General features: G+C 39.8%; 1 protein-coding gene across 2 annotated transcripts in view; it reads right to left on the minus strand.

The window, feature by feature from the left end:
- The window catches only part of LOC122824553 (solute carrier organic anion transporter family member 5A1), a 61,075-nt gene extending 42,601 nt beyond the window's left edge, over positions 1 to 18,474 (minus strand). Inside the window, exons 1-2 of one of the 2 annotated variants that reach the window (XM_044105352.1) lie at positions 18,372 to 18,465; positions 9,932 to 10,015 (exon numbers count right to left, since the gene is read on the minus strand). In XM_044105352.1, the coding sequence (XP_043961287.1) occupies positions 9,932 to 10,015; positions 18,372 to 18,414 (127 nt within the window). In that variant the 5' untranslated portion in view covers positions 18,415 to 18,465. Of the gene's footprint in view, positions 1 to 9,931; positions 10,016 to 18,371 lie in introns of both variants that reach the window. The other variant, XM_044105353.1, reaches the window with a different exon arrangement.
- Positions 18,475 to 20,275: the final 1,801 nt, after the last annotated feature.

The raw sequence follows: 20,275 nt of genomic DNA on the forward strand, positions 1-20,275 counted from the left end.
AGGAGGCGTTTCAGCATCCAGAGGCATGAGCAGTTAGTTTGCCGCTTCTCACACCGCATCACTGCTGTGGTGATATTATTGCAACACAAATAGGATAATGGTGCAACTAAGGCAACTAAGGTCTCCCTTGCTCCCCTGATACTCATACACACAACATTGGGGTTCCTAATCTTGTTTCTAATTCTAAATTCTTGCTATATCTCTAAATACTTGCACGTGCAATTAGTGTCAGAACAGATGACCTTTATAAAGCCGATTGAGAAAAGGATGATTAAATTATTCTGCTTTTAGAATTGTTAATGTGACATTTGTGTAATTTGGAAGATTTCTAATTATGTTTTACTGTTTTAATGACATTAGACCTTGTGGATCTGTAGTTTTTGCGGGCCCATAAACCTCTGATTCCTCATCCTGAAGCAGATTTTGTTTTTGAGAACTAAAGGCCACTGATTCGGAGAGAAAAACCTTGAGACATTTAGCTGACTTGTGGCCTTTCTGAAAAGCTCTGGGAGCATATGGAGAGCTCACAGATGGCATGTGGAGATTTTTTTAAAGGTTAATGTGTCCATGTCTTCTCAGAAATTATTCTGATGTGGGGGAAAATGCCAACTACTGAAACATTTCTAACAGTTCTTGCAAAACATTTGATTAAGTCAGCGTGTCAAACTGAGTAATTTCCTTGTTATTTCTGTATTATTTCTACAGATGTAAAATTCATAAAAACCTTTTGGAGAGGCAGTAAAACAGTTTGTACCATTCACCAGAGTCAGAAGCAAACATACCCATATTGCTTGGCTGGTTTGATGCAGAAATGGATTGTTTTTTGTTAAACTGGGTATGTCTCTCTCCTCTGTCCCACACCTTTCCTGCGAGTTTTATGATCCAGTCTTCATTAAAGTACAACCAGGTACGAGAAATAGAACTGTAACATGAGCTGCTGCCGCGGGGATGTATGAGATGTATGGAAGAAGCAATGAAGCTTTAAAACCCACCCATCATTTTCTGATTCTGACGACACAAGTACAACACTGACCTCTAGTGTTTAAGTTTATGCAATAACAATCTGCTAAATGAATAGCAGTTATCTGATGTGACCAGTTGATGGCGCTCCGTGCCAACAATGATGAGGACTGATACCATAGGCAATATGACACGGTACAGCAACACTTGACAGATTAATTACTCACAAACTGAAGTTTTTAACCCTTTACTCGTTTTATTATGATACTATTCCATTTACAGCCGCTGAAAATACAATATTTAAAATTAGAATATTACAACAGAGCAATGACAAAATATCAACTCAAAATGTAGGTTTGATTAAAAGCATATTTCATAATAATTGTTGTTGTAACATCTTAAGACATTTGTCAATAAGTTAAAGTTTGAGTAAAACCAGCTTTCTAAATGGACACTGACCGTAGACCAGCGAACAAGTGATAACATGGCTTGAAGTGTTGGTTCAGACTTTTCTGAGGTACAGCTGTGTGAAGTTTATGAACTCTAACAATACATCCTATAATATGGTGGATGTGAAGAAGCCAGTAAAATGAGGAACCTTAGCACAGGGACATACCATCTACAATCCCTCAACACTGTTGATGCTAAATACATAAATTGACTTTGTTTCTGGCATAGCTAGACATGCTGGTGAGCTAAATCTGACCTGCAGATTGACAACTTCAGCTGGAAGCCCGCTGGAGGAAACAGCACCAAAGGTGTGAGATTGTGGATTGTAAATATCTGTCATGCTTGTTGTATTGAGCCGATATAAACATTTTCATTTTGAGTTGATTTAAAAAGCTAAAGTCAACTTAAACACATGATACATCTGACTAGCTGTTATTCAATCAGCACTCTGAGGATCTATTTAATTTCCTAAAATCCCTCATTGATATGACAACTGAGGGAAGGTTCACTGATTATGTTTTGGAGAGGCTATGTCAAAGTGCTGAGCTTAACCTCATAGAAAACCTGTGAACAGAAACCGTGTCTGAGTAAGGCAGCCTGCAAACCAGGTTCAGTCACATTAATTGTGTTTGGAGAAATGTACCAAATTCTTGACCAAACTATTGTGGAAGAATATATGAAAACATTTGATTCAAGTAATACAAGAGACAAAATTATCTTCATTTTCACAATGGGCTGGCCCTCAATACATCTGACAACCTTGAAATGTCTCTCCTCTGTCCCACACCTTTCCTGTTAGCCATCATAGCACGATCGACATTACAGGAATCATTAATGAAGCTTTGTGTCTGTGCTCGCCATGTTTGTGGAGCAGAAGGAAATAAAACAGAAACTCACACAGACATGTATGTTGATGAAAGTCCCATCCCCCATCATCCACAGCTCAGCCTGATTCCTGTAGACTCTGTAGCCTTGACCATTATACCCATCCCTTATAGAATACGGGAACATATAAACATGACAGATATTGAGGCGTTTGCATCTGTAACTGGAAGTCCAGAGTGATGACGATGACGCTTCTTCCTAGACATCCGTCCACTCTCCTGGGCCCTTTATTTTAAGAAATCACTTGCTGTGGTATTTTATTGAAAATGTGCAGAAATAAGGAATAAGAAATAATTGCACAGTTTCATCAGCTAATGGCTTTACAACAGCACTTAGAGACATATGACTCTATGCTTGAGCTACAACCCTGGGCAGTACTGTTTTCTCACAATCTGTTTACAGCAGAGGAATCCTTTTAAACTCAACCGTCCTCTTTGTGTCTCCCTCCTAAGTGAACATTCTGGCGCTGCCTCCCTGGTCTGTAGCTGGTGCTACACCCTTTATTAGTTTAACCATTCAGAGGGGCTTGCAGCTGGAAACCTCGCCGCTGACGCATATGAATGAAACAAGTGGATCAGGACATTAAGGTGGTGTAGTAATTGTGAGGAAAACGGGGCGAGGGATCCAAAATAAAGACCCCTGGTAAAGTGCAAGTCTGTAGAAGACCCCCTGATGTGCAGAGCAATCTTAGCAGATTGGTTCCCATGCTTATGCTAAAAACATCACTCCCCCCTTCTTCTTCCTTCCTTCTTTCTCCTCTCGGCACTCGGGTCACCCAGTGAGCATGCTCATGCACAAGTTTCTCCATGACAAAGGCAGACTGAATGTCCCTTTCCTAATAAATCATGGGGACATTAACAAATATGTGCCTTGTAAAGAAAAGAGCCCAACAGCTCCCTTCCCCATGGGGATCTTATCTCTGATAGCATACAGCTTTGATTAGGAAGGATAATAAGATGGTAATGGCTGAATATTTTCCCCTGTGGTCTGGATATGTCAGAATAAATTAATCAGTTTTTATTTATCTGAAAATGATTTCAACATAAGTGTTTGAAGCGAGGAAAAACCAGAGCCCAAAATGTTAACTTAAAATGGTACTGGAAGTTTGGGGACATTGTTCAATTTTAACATATGGCTCAGGTTTTCTGAAGGGAAGGTGAAAAGTTGCGAGCTGTATTATATTACACTCGGTGTTCTCATCAAGTAGGACTCTAGATTAGTTGCTCTCAAATACTCAATTTCAAAGCTAATCTGAGAGGGGTCAATATGAAAGGGTCTTAAAGGAACTGCTATTTCAAAAACATCCTTGTAGTTTTATCTCTTACTGCTAGGTGGATTAGTTAGCAAAGCTGCATTGTAAGCCACTTTTAGCTAGTTTTATGTTGCAAGGCCGGTTCCTGAACAATGGAGCAAGTGGACAGCTGTTCCACCAATTTCTAAAAGTGAGGGAGAAAGATCACATTTTTACACTTCCATTTTCCTCAACTGCCTAAAACTCATCTGTCCGCTCAGAGCACATTCAAAGATTTCAGTTATTTCTCACCATACTTTTTAAAATAGAAAGCAAAAATAAGTTTTGTTTTTTTTTTTACCATGTTTGGACTGATTGCTGGGTGTAGAGTACAATTTGATGCTCATGCGCAGCATGCAATTTTTCTAAGTTATGGGCTTGAATCTTAGCTAGTAAATTGTTTTGACAATAACAGCTTCTGTACTTTTTAACTGTGTGTGAAGCTAAACTACAACTGAATGATAGAAAGTTAAAGTAACTACTCCAAGCCTGTTATGTTTAGTCCCTTCACTTTAAAAAATATTAACATTTTTAGCTTATATTATGGTTGGATCCTGGAGGAAAAAAAAGGCAATGACTTCTGAAAAGTTTATTTTTGTCTCCCCAATGTTACAACTTCTTTTTTAAATTAAATAGTAAAATAAATTATTTCATGATATTCTAATGTATAAAAATGTAGCTGTAAAAAACCCCAGACAGATTAAAGTCTAATTTTACTTTCTTTAACTTTTAAATTATTCAAGCATGCGAGTACACCCTCTCAAGCAGAGAATTACATATAGCAACTTATTTCTGAAGACATAGACAACTTTTAGCAGTTAGCAGTAATTGTCCATTATTGTAGAGTGTAGATAAGGGCATCAGGAGAGTCAGTAGAGACCCTCAGTTTACTGTAAGCAGTTTCTTTGAAGCAAATGGAAATGGACCATAGCTTCAGGGCTTTTGTCCTTCAGAAGCATCCACACAGCACTCGGTGTTAAAGGAGGGGCTGACAAACATTTCATATTCATGGGGGACAATTACCTCCATATGAATGAAATAATTGCCCCTTTAGAGGACTTAAGCTGCAAACTGAAGTATGTGTGTTTTCAGGCCCTTAGGCCACAAAGGTTCTGCTCTAGCATCTGTTCAGAGGAAAGCCATTTTAGCTCAAAACTTTCAGTTCCTCTGAACACCTGAAGTGACTTTCAAGCATTTTGTATTTTGGGGACGTCTGGGAGGAGTGTGCAGACTTTTCCTCTATACTAGATTTGTTCAGAAGTCAAGACTTTTTTCCTCTTAACATACAGAACGCCAGGTCCTAGGTCTTCAGAGGCCAAAGGGAGCTGGATTGTGTGCCTTCTTAACCCCTGAAGAGGATGATTCTGCTGAGCTCATCCCACTAATTACCCCGCCACCACACTGTAAAAGGACCACTCCTGCTAATCAGCCTGAGCTGGAAACAAGGCTGGACAGAAACAGACAGAGGGAGACATGGATGAATCAGGGATGAAAGGAAGGGCAGCCATTCAGTGGAAATAATTAGCTCGAGCTGAAAGCTTTGCTGGTTTGACAGCTTGGACATTTTTCTGAAACATCTTTCACAATACAAAAAGCTTGCACCTTCCTGGCAAACTTTCATTGAGAACATCAATGACTCACAAATCTAGGCTCTTTTTACTCCAAATAGTTCAAAATATACCTACTGCTGCATAGATCAACCAACCAAGGGTTACCAGGAAAATATTGTTGGTTTTATGTATGCTTATGGGTGTATTTTTATTTGAATCCATATAATATCAGCAATATTTTCAGAGGAAGTCTCCTTAAGAGCAGCATCGGATAACTTATTAGTATGGTTTAGCTTCATAAATGTTATCACGTTTGCTCAAAGATAAAGACAAATTTCACAGCACTAAACCTAGTCTTTTACTGGACTTCTTAATGCAAGTGAAAACTCAAAGCACAGAAAAATAAACAGGTCCAGAAATGCCATCTTTTGGTCTGGTGCTCAAAAAAGGTGAAGCAAAAAAAATGTTTTGCCTGAAAAAAAAATTCTTTAGCTTCATGAAAGTTAGATCCTCATAACATCTCCCACCCCCCAAAAGATAATAATGCCAGATTTATTTGGACTACTGAAAATTTTATAAAATAGACGTAACAAAACCCTGCATCAAATGTGTTTTCTCTTTTTATTTATTTGATTGAGAAATTGAAAAAGTGTTAAGATGCTTGATATCAGGTCTTCACAATAAAGCAGAAATTAAATAATGGTCTGCACAATACATAGAACTAAACTTTAAATATCTAGAATTGCAGAAACATAAAAGTCATAAATTTCATAGTTTTTATTTCTTTATTAATTATTTCTGTAACCACACACACTCTTGCTAATTTCTCGCTTAGACACAGCTGCTAACAGAGCGGTCCCCTCTGCTCCTGATGCACAGCTCAAACACACACACGCACAGGAGTGGTGTTAATTACTGCACTCCCTTTGTCCTCGCCATAATCCCCAACATCTCATTGTTGGTCACACGTGGCAGCTCCTTCATTATTCTCATCCTCCTCACCCCCTATAAAAACCACTCTCAAACCTCTCCGAGAAGCAGCGAGGAGCAAAAGTGTGCTGCACCACAAAAGGGGATGGAAAGAAGGGTGCAATTAGCCCCTGGTGACAGGGAGGCCTGACGTGGGCCAGGAAGTGCGGCGCACAATGGGACAAAGTTTTATACAAGACTTCAATGCAAACAGAGGAGTGTGTTGCTTTGTGTCCAGCGCTGGTCTAATCACGGGCCTTTTTGTGACTGAGAAACAAGTGGTGATTCGTTTTACTTATTAGCCAACCATTAATTGGGGCAAGTTACTGTGGAGGCATCGGGGGAGATGGTGTTATACAAGCTGGATGGAAAAAAAGAAATCATCAGCACCGTGAGCCTTTAATTGAATCCCTTGCTAGTCATTCAGAGATTGCTCTGTCGATGATTACACAGAGATCAATGAACACTGGGCAATTAGGATCTGGGACAAAATGAGCACAAAGTGATTTATTTTTTACTGTAAAGTGCTCTGACAGAACAGGCCTTGCAAACTCGTATCTCTCCTAAAAGCTCACAACGCTCACTTGCATGGTGACGTTTGATCTGCCAGCCTCCTGGACAGGTTTCCACCTCTGCTGCGTCTCTTCTGCAGATCCCCACATCGATGATCGGCAGGCTTAAATCCACCCACTGTGGCTGCTCTGCATCGATCCGGCGATCTGGCCATCAGATAAGCCAACAGATCTATGAAGGAGTCCTGCAGTAATTGAGTTGCTCCGTGAGTGTCGGAGTGTGCTCCAGTTCAAAACACACACACGCACGCACACACACATATTAAAATCTACCCAAAGCATGCTCCATTGCAGAACTCTTGGCATCTCAATGTTGCTTTTGTGTGCGCATTTCTCACCCTGGGAAATGTCTTCCCTGTGATAATTAGGAGCAGTGAGGCAGGTTGTGATTGCAGTTGTCTGTTTGCGTCCCACAGGGGGATCAGCATTCAGAGTGTCCACTGCACTGTGTGATTAGAGAGAGCGGAGATGGAAGGGAAGCTTAAACTGAGACACAGACGCAGTTAACACAAACCTAACAGGAAGTTAAACCCTCAGCATGTGCATAAAGAACATGCATAGAAAACTGAAACAGAAGATATCAATCCTGCCATGAATGATGCATCACTACCCGAGTAAGTAGACAACAAAAAGCAATGCCGACACCAGTTGGGATGAAGTTGCAACCATCTGACCCCAGCTGTCACCCTCCGATGAAAGGAAGTTTGTCAGAAATAGTAGAATAAGAAATACCAAATGCCCACATGGGCAAGTCGAATGTTTTCCGGAGAGGACTTAACTATTTAGTCACAAGAAATATTTTGAATGGTGATGGTGGAATCATGCTGTTGGATGGCTGCATTTGATGGACTACTAATGTGGGAGATGACCTCCAAATTCTTTAACTTCAAGTAAAAGACACAGAGTTCAATGAATGAAAGCGCATAATCAAAAAGTTTAAGAATTTGCAAACATTTTCCAAACAAGAACAGGAATCAGAGTAAAAAGTACTTTGAGTCACTTTTTTTCTGGTCTGAATATTTGGTGTGTTTTTCTTTCTTGTTAATTTATGTTAAACCTACTAAAGAGACAAAATAAAAAGTATTTCCCCTTTATTAATATCTTTTATCAGTTTCATATTTCAATGTCAGATAAGGAGATACAAAATGTAGTGCTGATTTCATTTATTAAGGGACAAAAGATTTGCAACTGTTCATTATTTACTCCAGGTTTGGGTGTGGCTGGTAAAATTGAACGCAGTTTTCCAATAAATGTAACTGATCACAGTTTAACAGTAAGTTAAAATAAATTATTATGTTTGAGCAAATGGCCAGATTGGTTTAAATAGCTTTCATCCCCTTAATAAATGAAATAATTAAAAAATTACTTTTTGGATGTTCAATAATAACATTTGTTTGATCCAAAAAAAAAAAAAAAAAAAAACAAATGGTAAAGAGAAATTTTTTTTCATGCCATTGACTGTTTTATTGCTAAACATTTATAAAGCTACAGTCGCACTTAACGCATGTCTCTGTTTCGACTTCAAGGAAGATTATAACTTAGTTATTCAAGCAAGACTGAAGTTCTGCATAGGTCAGTGAGGATACGTGTGGATGAACCCAGGAGGAGATTTCCACTGCGACCCAGAGTGATACTAGCAGTACCTGTCAGCTGCCTCACCACAGCAACCACACGGGTCATACAGATGATCTCACTCATACACACCATCTCCAAATCTAAGCTCTGCATTCAGACCTAAGATTGGTTACAGGACAATAATAGTCACAATTAATGGACACTCAATCTGGGAGCTGCCTTCATTAGATGTGTGCTGCACAAGCTGAAGGGCCAGTCTAATGGTCAGGTTCAAGGCTAATGGGCCACAGGGGAGAAGAGGACACCTGAGAGAAGAAGTCCGCTTGTACATTATGCGTTTGCATAACTTCTATACCCACAGGTTTTCGTGGGTATAGAAAGCATGCATTAAGATGAAAGATTGTCTTTCTGTGCCACAAAATGCAGCTCAACAGAGGCCAATAGCAAATTTGTAATTAAGCTACCAAAGCTGGGTGAATTGATGTAAACTGCAACAGACTGGCGACCTGTCCAGGGTGTACCCCGCCTCTCGCCCGGGACGCAGCTTGAGATAGGCACCAGCAACCCTCCCGACCCCATTAGGGAAGAAGGGTGTAAGAAAATGGATGGATGGAATTGATGTAAATACTAAAAATCTTTTGCAAATTCTTTCAATCACACTCTTTATCTGATGTCACAAGGCTAATTACTGATGGAAACTTGACCAATTTGAGGTATGGTGGAGTATAAGTCATGTCGTGCATCTGTCTCTTCCAAAGGCCCCGGGAACTTCGATCAACTTCACGGCATCTGTACCATTTTAAATCACTGGACAAAGTAAAACAGAAATCTGGTGGATTTTGACACTAAAAGGAAAATAAGTCTGAGGACTGAGATGGCAATTGTCGTATGTTTCGGATTATTATTCTGCTGAAAGATACGATAACGAGCCAAGCCTTAAGAGATGAAAAGAAGAGCGCATCTGAAGACCCACGACTCTAGATGATTGAGAAAAACTGAAAATATCCCTCCTCCAACCTTGCGCGAAGATGAACTGCTGATGAAGAATTTATTTTACACATCTTTACCAGGGGGTGAAAATAAATGTGGCCAGGAGTCCCCACTAAGATAAATGAAATGAAATAAATCCAAGAACACTAAAAGAGCTTGTAATTTCTGTTTCACAAGGTACGTCTGTTTTGACAGGGAAAATATTGAGGAAGATGATGGGGGCAGTGACCTTCCTCAACAAGCGAGGGTGGTGTTGGGTGGGTTCTTTATCTTGTTTACGTGTTTATGTGGTGGCCTTCTTAGAGCGGGATGAATTGCCTGTTTTCAGGCTGCTGTTTGGACCGAGTGGCCGGCTGTATTTCAGCAGCTGATTAACTCAGGCCGGATTAATGCGAGAGCGATGCAAGGCAAAAAGAGAAAGACAGAGTGATGACTGTAACCTCGTCATCCCTCAACCACCGTCTTCATAAATCTGTACTTTATAAATGGAGTGCTCGGGTTCTCTATCTTACACTGAGGTGAACCGTGCAGACCCCTGGCTCCTCTCTTCTCTCCCTCGTCTTTCACGTTCCCTCTTCCTTTAATTACCGTGTTCATGCTTGGCGGGCACCGATGACTTGATTAAGCCTGCCGTGTGCAGTTCCAGTCTCTACCCTGCTGATGAATGAGTCCAAAGCTTATTAACTTACTTGTTGAGATCAATAAGGCGCTGGGCCCGAACGCAGCAAGGACACAGGAGGAAACTGCTGTGCTGCTGGCCTCCGTCCTGGGAGCTGGATAGAAATCAACGCAGATGATGATTAGAGTGTGTGACTAATACTAGACAGGGATTTGCTGAATAGTACCCAGTAACAGGGACAAGAGAGTGTATTTTGTAGCTGTGCAAGCCAAGTTTACTTAAAAACAAGGCTTAAGTTCATAAACATTCACAAGCATTTTAAATCCCAAGTTTCTCTAATAATTTTTATTTGTCTAAAAACTACAGAAAGAAGAGCAAAAGCCCTCATCTATGCCGTCACCATTATTTCCAGAGTCAAGACCCAAATGTGTACATTTTGCAAAACTTATTTTATTCTAATAAAAATTTATCTTCTTGAATAGGAATTAGAAAATTCACATAAACATTCAGCCTGAGCCTTCAGGAGCATTTTGGTTCCCTATGCATGCACCTGTAGAACAGTCCAAACAGAGGTCGACAGCTTTCATAATCAAGAACCATTTCTCTTGTTGCATTTTTTAAATAAAATTTGTCTAAAGCTCCAAATCTCCTTTGACAAATGAAAAAAAAATTAAATATACAGATAAAGTCAAAGAATCACATATTAGGTTTTAGAATAGCAAAAAAAAAAAATTTCAAAGACAGTTTCTTTACTCTAATAAAAAAAAATTCTTTGTGTTTTTGGCGTTGTGCCATTTGCCACCTCAGGATGCAGGCCCCTTGTCTATGCCTCATCATTATTTCCAACCCCAAAGCAAAAAAGCAGGAAATCTGATCACTTGGAAGGGACAAAAGCTGTTTGAGTAAGCAAAATAAGTAAAAGTTCACACTGAATGCAACTGCACTGTCCTGGCTATCCAAGTCACTACTCAGTCAAAACAAGCAGAATGCATCAAAACATGCACTATTCTTACAGATGGGGAATATGGATGGAAACCATGTGCAATTTATGAGCACAGTCCTGAAAATTCTGGAAAAGTACATCGTTTGATTTCCTTTTTTCACCCATAAAATTAAATTCCAGATATATATATATTTTTAATTCTATAATTGCTATGGCAAAAAGTAGTAAAAGTCAAAATCAAGATTTTTGACCTCTAGCTATAGGCCTTATGACAGTATGCATATAAACCTTTCCCCCTGGGAAGGGCTTTCAGCTTCACCATAACCTTTATTAAAGAGGAACTAATTTGGGATCTGAGTTAGCACTCAGCATGTGTGAACTGTAAACAGATTCGAAGGCAGAATTCCAACTCATCATTTCTGTAATGTATTCTGGAGCCACAAGAAAAGACGTTTTCCTCATCACATTTCCACGTATATGATTTTTCATGCCAAATTATTATCGTAATAGGTGTCAGTATCGATTTGTTTTGGTGAGTAACACGGATAGAAAAATCTCCTAAAAGACTCAAGACGGAAATGAGTATTTGATTAATTTTTCCTGCCCACTGAAGAAAAGCTTCCCGTCACAGAGATGTTGCAGATCATATGACGTTCCCTTCCTGCTGCTGTAAGGCCCAAGAACAATCGCTGTGCTTTTTGTTTGTTTTTGGGGGTTTTTTGAAGAGAGAAGGGGTCATTAATGAACCTGGTTTCATAATGCGAGCCTTTATGAGCTGCTAAAGCTGGTCTGGCTGTAGAACGGCGCTTAAGGACTTCTACCTCCTCGGTGCTGGATGCTGTTTGGAGAATGTACGAGTGCAGTGGTGGGCTGGTCTGCTGGGAAGAGCCCTCAAAGTTGATGTGTGTCCCATTAACATGACTGTGTTCCGGCTCTGTTTCAGAAACATTGATCTGCTACTGCTGGAGCTTCCGTAGCAAATATGGCAGAAGAGCAAGTCGAAAAGGCAGGAGACCCGATTCTAAAATAGGGTGAGGATGGGGGCTAATGTCATGCTACTGTGAATGTTTATTGACTGGTTGGTTTTCATTGTGTGAACTCCTGATTATACTGATTTTCTTGATTTGCAATAATTAATGAAATTAAGACTTAGTTTTGCTGTAAACAAACCTAAACTCTTGAGATGCTTCAGTTTAGCCTCTCTTAGCATGCACTCCAAACAGCATCCAGCACCGAGGATGGGATGCTCATTTCAAGAATCAAGGTGGCACATTAGAATGTCACCAAATAGAGGAGAATGCAAATAAAACAGTGATATTTGTTTCAGGCTTGTAGGACAATACTTAACAGTTCTTAGGGGATAGATTAGCCTCTCACCTAAAATTTTATTTGTGTTAAGATCAAATTCAAGCCTAAAATTAGCCTAGAATTGTCTAATTTCAAGAATAACTGGGAATAGAAGTGAACATTTTTGGAAGTTCAGTGATGTAGTCAATGTCTTGTTAAACATTTTGTGTAGTAAGGTTCACAGGAGGTTGGGTCATGCCATGGTGCTGTTGAGATATCTTTGTTACCGAAGCCACTTCTATAAATATATTAAATATTTATGAAGAGGAAGGATTTTCAAGTGTGGTTTATATTTTTGCCTCATAAGTCTGATTTTTACACTCAACATCAAAGAATATTAGCGTAAGAATTAAAATGCTGTTGAAAATCCACAAAATAGCAAATTTGACTTTAAAAAGCTTAAATTCAGTGAAACACTCCAATGGTATAACAATGACATTACTGTCCCTCGCACCAGACACCAACTTCTTAAAGAATGCACAACAAAATCTGGAAATCTTGTGCCTTCTCTCCTTCAAATTATAAACTGTCACTAAATAAAAAAAAATAAAAATAAACTTTTAAATGTACATTTCAACAATACCACTATTTTATGATTTGGCCAAATAAAAGCATTCTGCAGCCCGTTGTAGATATCTTGAAAAGCATTAGACATGTGAAATTATTTTGTGTTGCAACAGCATAGCTGGATCTCTAGAATAATGCATGTTCAGCTCAATGCATCCTTCACAAATCACTTAAGGCAAGATTAGTGAGAAAGGTTCATGCTGCAATGCAATGCTCAACCTCATGAGGCACTGTGTTCCCATCAGAAACAAAGTCTGGAGTTAAATTCTTGCTGCCTCTGCAGTTTTCTTCTCATTAAAAGCACTTTGTCAAAGCTGAAGACCGACTCTTATCGTATTCTGAGCCATTTTCTGTGACTTCTATTACCTATGCCAATAATGACCTGAGATGTATTGTTTATGTCTCACTGTAAAAAAACAAACAAAAAAAACTGATCTATTTTACCAAACATTAATTATGGAAATGTCTTGCTATGAAGGAATGGCTGGTGCCTCAATAAGGACTTTTTGCCTCCCGCCTCCCTAATTAATTGTTCTGGTGTTACCGGATGAATCAATGACCATCAGGAGATTGTCTGTGGCCAAGATGAATCTCATGTGTTGGAGATTGTTAAAAAAAGCATAAACAGATCAATGGAGCTCCACTTTATAGCTTTGCTATAGCTTGGATATCCATTCTGATTGATGCCACAGTTTGTGTGGGGCCGATGGTCCGCCCTGAAACCCGAACTGTAACACAAACCCATTTAGCATATGGCATTTTTTTGAACCACAGAGAGGTAAACACAGTGGGGAGGCCAGCAGAGTAATAAAAACACACTGTTCGAGAAAAACTTTCCTGTGGACACACACACAGGGTGGACACAAACAGAGCACATTGGACAACAACAAGAAGATGACATTTTGCTCAATTATGACCAGTCACTTAAAATGAGCTTTTTCTTGGTTTCTGATAGTTAAACAGCAACTATTCCAGGTCACATACTTCTTTCTCCAAACCCAGAATTTCTCTTCACTGTCTGGATTACCTGATGCATAGAAATATGCAAAAAAACACTGAGGGATGTTGATATCTACTGTCAAACCTTTAACCCTAATGGGGATTTTTTTTCTTCTTCAAAGAAACAATCTTAATAGATCAATAAATCCCCTTGGAATCAGATTACAAAGAGGGTCTATGACCACATGTGAAGTAAAATGCACACAACACAAACCTGGAAGATTGGGAATAGGTAAGAAAGCTGAAACATTTCCTGGTGCCATTTCCAGTTCACTGAAAACATAGGTCACTATTAAAGGATTTTACTTTTTCTCATGTTACTATAAGAACAACAGAAAGTAGTACATATATGTAAAGCCATGTGTGGCACTCCTGCTGCCCCCACAGGATGCTGCCCTGGGTGGTTGTCCATATCAGAAACAACCATTGACCATGGGCCTGCAAGCTGTTTTGCTTGAGATCTCGGCTTAGACAAACATTCATTTGTTTGAAGGTTTGCAGGTGTGTGAATACTTTTGCATGGCTCTGAAATTGCTGCTTGATTTAGTGGATGGTAAATCTCTATGTGGCAGTACTTGGTTAGCTCAGGAAAGCTTACCGATTGTGAGGATGTAAAAGAGCAGTGCTGGCAGGGTGTTAAGAACTTAGATGCCGGGAAGCAGCACTAAGGTGATGCTAGGCTAGAAAGAAGCCATAAAGGCCTGTTAGGGTACATTAGGTGGAGTAGAGGGTCATAAGGGTTCATGAATGTTTCAACAGGACAGGGGCATTCGTCTTCCTGCTCTGCTGTCAAAAAGCCATCATGACTCCGTGTTGGAGGAGGAGCAGACAGCTGGGGTTAAATTGCTGAGAAACATTCATGGGCAAGCAAAGTGCACACGCAGCACCTCACCTGAGCCGAAGTACTCTTAATTGTGGCTGAGCACTCAGTGCCCACGTCCTCCTTCAGTTTTTGTCTCCATAATTCTTCCTGGTCGTTCTGTTTGGATGATCTCACTGATGTTTTAGCTTCACCGATGACTCAGGCAGTCACAGAGCATCAAGTGCTTAAACAGTCATTGTGTCTCGAGGTATTGCTGCAGAAACCTCTGCAAGCTGAGGTCTTTTGACCCCACAGGTCTTTGGGAGCTGCTGGGGGTCATGGCCAGTTGTTCAATACACAGTAGAGATGAAGTGGAAAGGCAACATTGACTATGTAATCATTCTTTAAAGAGGTCAGGCAATAAAACCATGACTGAAACGGTCAACATTTTATCTTAAATTTCCTTATGTTCTCATTCTTTGGACTAATTTCTTATTTTCAACATCATTTTAAATAGGCTACAGAATATAATAACGTCATAAAAGCCTGTCTTGTGCGCACTCAGACTGAAATTAAGGATTTGTAACATATTTTTATACAAGATCAATTTTGGCCACATTTATTAAAGAACTGCAACACCCTTCAAAATGTTTCATTCCAGTCTTTCCGTGGTAACCAATCAGTAACTTTAATTTTAGGACCATAAGTGACAAACTATCTGTGTGTGTGAGAGCAGTCTCAGAAAAACAACAACAAAAAGACTAAAGTACAGAGTTTACATTTTATCAGCAATTTGCATGACTAACATGGAAAAAAATAATGATAAAACCAGTCAACCATTGCCTTACCATAGATAAATAGAATAAACAAACAAAATCTTCAAGTCAGGCACACATCAACTTTGAGAAGCACTATTTCAAAATCCAACATGTCCAGCAGGAAAATACAGCCAAGATGTCTCCATGGAAATTTTTTTTTTTTTTTTTTAAACAGCATTTTGCTTCCTCTGACTTCATTTTTAAGCATCTCACTCACACTGAGACTTGTTGTTAGAGTAACCTCCTGGCACTTGGGCATGGTGTGTTCACTAATAAGAAAAAGACTGCAGACTTCTAACACCTCATCCTTGGGATATAAATGTTTGGAATTTCACTAAATTACACACTAAACAACATGGCTCCCACTTGTGCTTTAATGAAGAAATCAGTGACAGCCTGCCTGAGAAAAGACTACACTCAATAGGAAGGAATAAAAACAGGAAAGGAGAAGAGGAAAACACAAGAGCGCTGATAGATAATTCACATCCAGAGGAATGAGCTCCAGTATTTCCTTCCTGTCAAGCTGCTTAGTATCTTCAAACTACATTAAACACAATCTCAAAATAAATTGTAGAAATTTTCTCTTCCTCTGGAAGGCAAAAACAGGCGTTTTAATTTCAAGCGCATTCTCGGGATTAGTGAAACCCTCTGAGTGTTCATCTAAATGGACAGCCTAGTTAGGATTAAGTGGACAAACAAGCAAACATATTCAGAAGCAAGGAGGTCACCTTGTGTGTGCATGGATGTGCATGTGGCTGGATGACAGTGAGTGTCCATGTGTTGTAAATCCTTCCCTCAGGAGCAATAGATAACTTTTTTTTTATTTTTTTTTTTACCTTTTCTAGCAAGACAGTGGGCCAGCTCATGTCGTTTTACAGCCTCACACACTTTACTCTAATAAATTCTAGGAAAGTATGGAATTTGTTTTAGTCATTTTTCAGGTCTGGATAAATGTGCAATAAGGGAGAAAACCCAAAAAACTAGATAAAAGATCCTTCATTTATTTTAAAATAGCTGCCATTATTGTTGATTTATTATGTGACTATCTACATTTTTGTGGGACTCATTTGAGATTGTCATGTTAGATTTTAAAATGAATCTTATTTAAATGAATCCAACTGTTTAAAATGTGCCCTATGCAAATTAAAAACCAACTTCAGAACTGTATTGTTTCATGATTTGAGGAACAGACGATAACAAAAAATTTCGCTGGAAGGAATGCATACAGTTATTAGGGATGCCTTAAAACATTTCTACAGAATTATTAATACTTCTTGAAGGTACACAAAGATTAAATTCATAAAGTTGCATTTGGAAACACCAGATTCCATTTTACAGAGGCAAGCATTCACAGGAGAGCGGTGCAGTTGCAGTAGCTCTGCTCCTCACTACCCTACTGCCAGCTCCATCACTCTCAGGAATAACAGTGGGGTCCATACAAAAGCCTTGCGCATAAAGACACAAACAACACACAGAGAACTATTGTAAAGCACAACTCATGGGGAGCAGAAGCCTATAACACTTTCTAACACCTCGAATAACAATGCCAGATGTCAGCCTACAAGCAGAATTATTCCTCTGAGTGCCGTCACATATGAATCGGCCTAAAGGAGAAACCCCGCAGTCCATCAAAGGTGAAACAGCTCGTGAGATAAATGGAAATATACAGGTACAGTGTAGATTTGAAAATGGGCTACTGAATGGGGGGGCTAAAGGGGGATCTGTTATAGGGAGGGTGCGGGGGTTATGTGGCCACGTGTGTGTCTGCAAATATGTTGCCCCGTGGGAGCACCCAGCAACCTCACACCACCCCCCACGGAGAAGGATAAGGCCATCTGCCCACCTCTCCCATCAATCCCACCTAGAAGATACACACACTCCAGAGCAATATGGAGAGGCTTTGTAGACAGTGTTTGATCTGCCTTTCATTCTGCCGCTGAGCCACTCTGCAGGCCTTCTGCCGTACTGTCCTCAACACCCCACCGAAATCACCTCCGGCCGACCCGACGCATGCTTCGTATAGGACACAAGCTGATCAGCCTTACTTCTACACTCAAACAGCGTGGGGGTTCATTGGATCTATTCAAACACAAATGGCTCAACTCATGTTTCTTTTAAAAAGTAGAAGTCACACAGATGAAGTGTCTTCTTTGTGAAGGTTGACTGAGTTACAGTGCTCTGAATTAGAAATGTTTTCAAACAAAAATTTATTTAATACAGATAAATGAATGATTAGTTCTTGTCAGTGAAGGATATACTGGATTTCGCACAAAATCTTAAAATAACTTGATAGGGAAGCTGTGCTCCGTCCCGGGTGTTTCTTTAGCAACTGATGGTGACGTAAAGAGCTTGTTTGATGCTGGGGGTCAGCTGGAGGAGGACTTTTACTGACAGACTGACAGGTCAACATGAGTTTTTCCTGCCAGCAAACAATACATTTACACTTCCTTGATGTTGTACACAAACACAGCACAAACATCCCGACTGTCCTATTATTGTCAATCCATGACAGCTGTTTGTAATGGTGCCGACAGAGTTTTAAAACCCTTTGAACTGTCTTGTGACACAACCACAAGCTTTGATGCATTTTATGAGAATGAAGATGTGGGTTTCCTGTTTTTATAAATAACAACACTTTTCAGGTTTTAAACCAAATTAAAACCTGAAAAGTGTTGCATGCATTCGTATCATCCCAGATTTTACTCTGATTCCCCAGCTGCCTGGGGAATGTAAAAGTCGCTAAGGTGACAGTAGAGGTCATCTTGGCAATAAATAGTATAGTCCTCTTTTGCTAAATCTTAGCATAAATCCACTTGTTCTGTTCAATGACAAAACAATTTACTAGAGAACACAAGTAAACAAACATCATGACGAAGGAACCCAGCAAACGGATCAGGGAGAAAGATGTGGATGTTTAAAGTTGATATAGATTATAAAACAATATCAAATATAATATTCCCACTATCAGAACAGACTGAGAGTTCTGTTTATTCTCGCATTCATAAACAAAAAGAGCATGAAGCAGCACACTTACCAAAACATTTCCATCCATCTAAACCAGTAATTGGGAACTCCATTTCTGCCACCACTCGTTTCCCTGGTTCAACACACCTGAATCAGATGACTGAATTACCTCATTACTATGCAGTCAAGTTCTCCAGAGTCCTGACAACGACCTGATTGCTTGACATAGGCGTGTCGGAGCAGAGATGCATGTAAAAGTTGCAAGATGATGGCCCTTGAGGACTGAATGATAGAACCCAGATCTAAACTGACTGCCCAGTCTGGGTGAGATTCAAGAGTCCCAGAAGTCTTCAGTTTAGGTCAAAGAACTGGTGAACTCGTGTTCTCATAGAATCTGGGTTTTTATGGGATACTGGCAAGATGAAACACATCATAAGGCACTCCTAACGTTTTGGTTTAGGTGCAAAGACCAATGTGTGGCAGCTTAAAGTTGAGGGGATACTTCTTGTCGTCAGAGACAAAAGAAAATGGTCAGAGTTTGAGTTTGCCTGCAGATATTGAGACTGGATTAAAGATTTATTTTACAATAGGACAACACTAAACCTCAAGCAAGATGGTTTTCAATGGTTTGGATCACATTAAGTCCACAGACCTTAATACAACTGAGAATGTGTGGAAATATTTGTAAATTGCTGTGGCAATTGCTGGTTGTAGTATGACAAAATGTGAAAAGGTTAGGAGATTGAATACTTTTGCGAGGTACAATGCAAAATGGGATAAGGAAAATTACTCAGCACAAATAGATGTTGTTATTTCCAGTGGAATTTCTTAAAAACTATGTCCATAAATCAAAGAATCTAAAGAAAATATCTGGAAGCTTTACCTTTTCTTTAGCATCAGAAAGCTTGTATGCTGTTTTGCGTCAGACTGAGGCATATGTATTAACAGAGTGCTGTTGCGGTCATACTATACAGGTCCACTCAGCTGAAAGTCTGATCACTGTTTAAAGAACACACACACACACACACGCACGCATGCACGCACACACACACACACACACACTGACAGCTATTAGCCAATCAATAGTCGCTAATACATCTGAGCTGTTGACTACTCAGGCCAGACTATAAGCAACATCTGAGTGTACAAGGTGACTCCATCTGTAAGAATGTTTCAGCAGCAGCTGTCTCCTCTTTATATCGGTGAACATTATTAATTAATCACGGTGGCGCATTTAGTTGTGACCACATTTGTGTGGCGTGCTTGAGTGGTATAAAGTATCAAAGTGCTACACTTGTTTGGTAAAGAGTTATGCTTGCTCCAGTCTCAGAGGGAATTAACTTCTCCAAACACGTTAACCATGGAGCTCTGCTATTATTAATATTACATTAATACAGAGATGAAACTGATAGATGGCCCCAGAGAGGCCCTGTTGGCTCGCCCGTGTGGTTAAATGTGAAATCAATTCGTATAAACGACCCAGATAAAAAATTCTCCCATGCCGTAGTCCTAAATCAGCCAATCACAAGAGGCGCCGTAAAACCACTCTTTTAGCACAGAGCACTAACAATCTCAGTATTTCAGCTGTGGCAGCTCATTCTCCCTTTCTCCTTCTGTCTCTCTTTTTGTCTTCTCTGTCCTTCTCCTCCACCCCTCTGATCCTGGGAAACCACAAAGGGGAGGATACCCTGTTTTTACACAGTGAATACCCCATCATGGTGGTTTTGGTGGGGGCTGTAGAGCTACTCATGGGAGGGGCAGGTCCAATGAGGGTTGAGCCACACTTGTTCAAGCAGCTATATTTTGGCTATTTGAAAGGAGAGGAGGGTAGTTGAACACTCTGGGAGGTGCTGACCCCTGAGCTCCTCACAGAAGAAGGTGCAGCCAATATTGCTATAAGGATTCTATCTATCTATCTATCTATCTATCTATCTATCTATCTATCTATCTATCTATCTATCTATCTATCTATCT

This window comes from Gambusia affinis, linkage group LG21 (genome assembly GCF_019740435.1).
Source record: "Gambusia affinis linkage group LG21, SWU_Gaff_1.0, whole genome shotgun sequence".
Classification (NCBI taxonomy): domain Eukaryota; kingdom Metazoa; phylum Chordata; class Actinopteri; order Cyprinodontiformes; family Poeciliidae; genus Gambusia; species Gambusia affinis.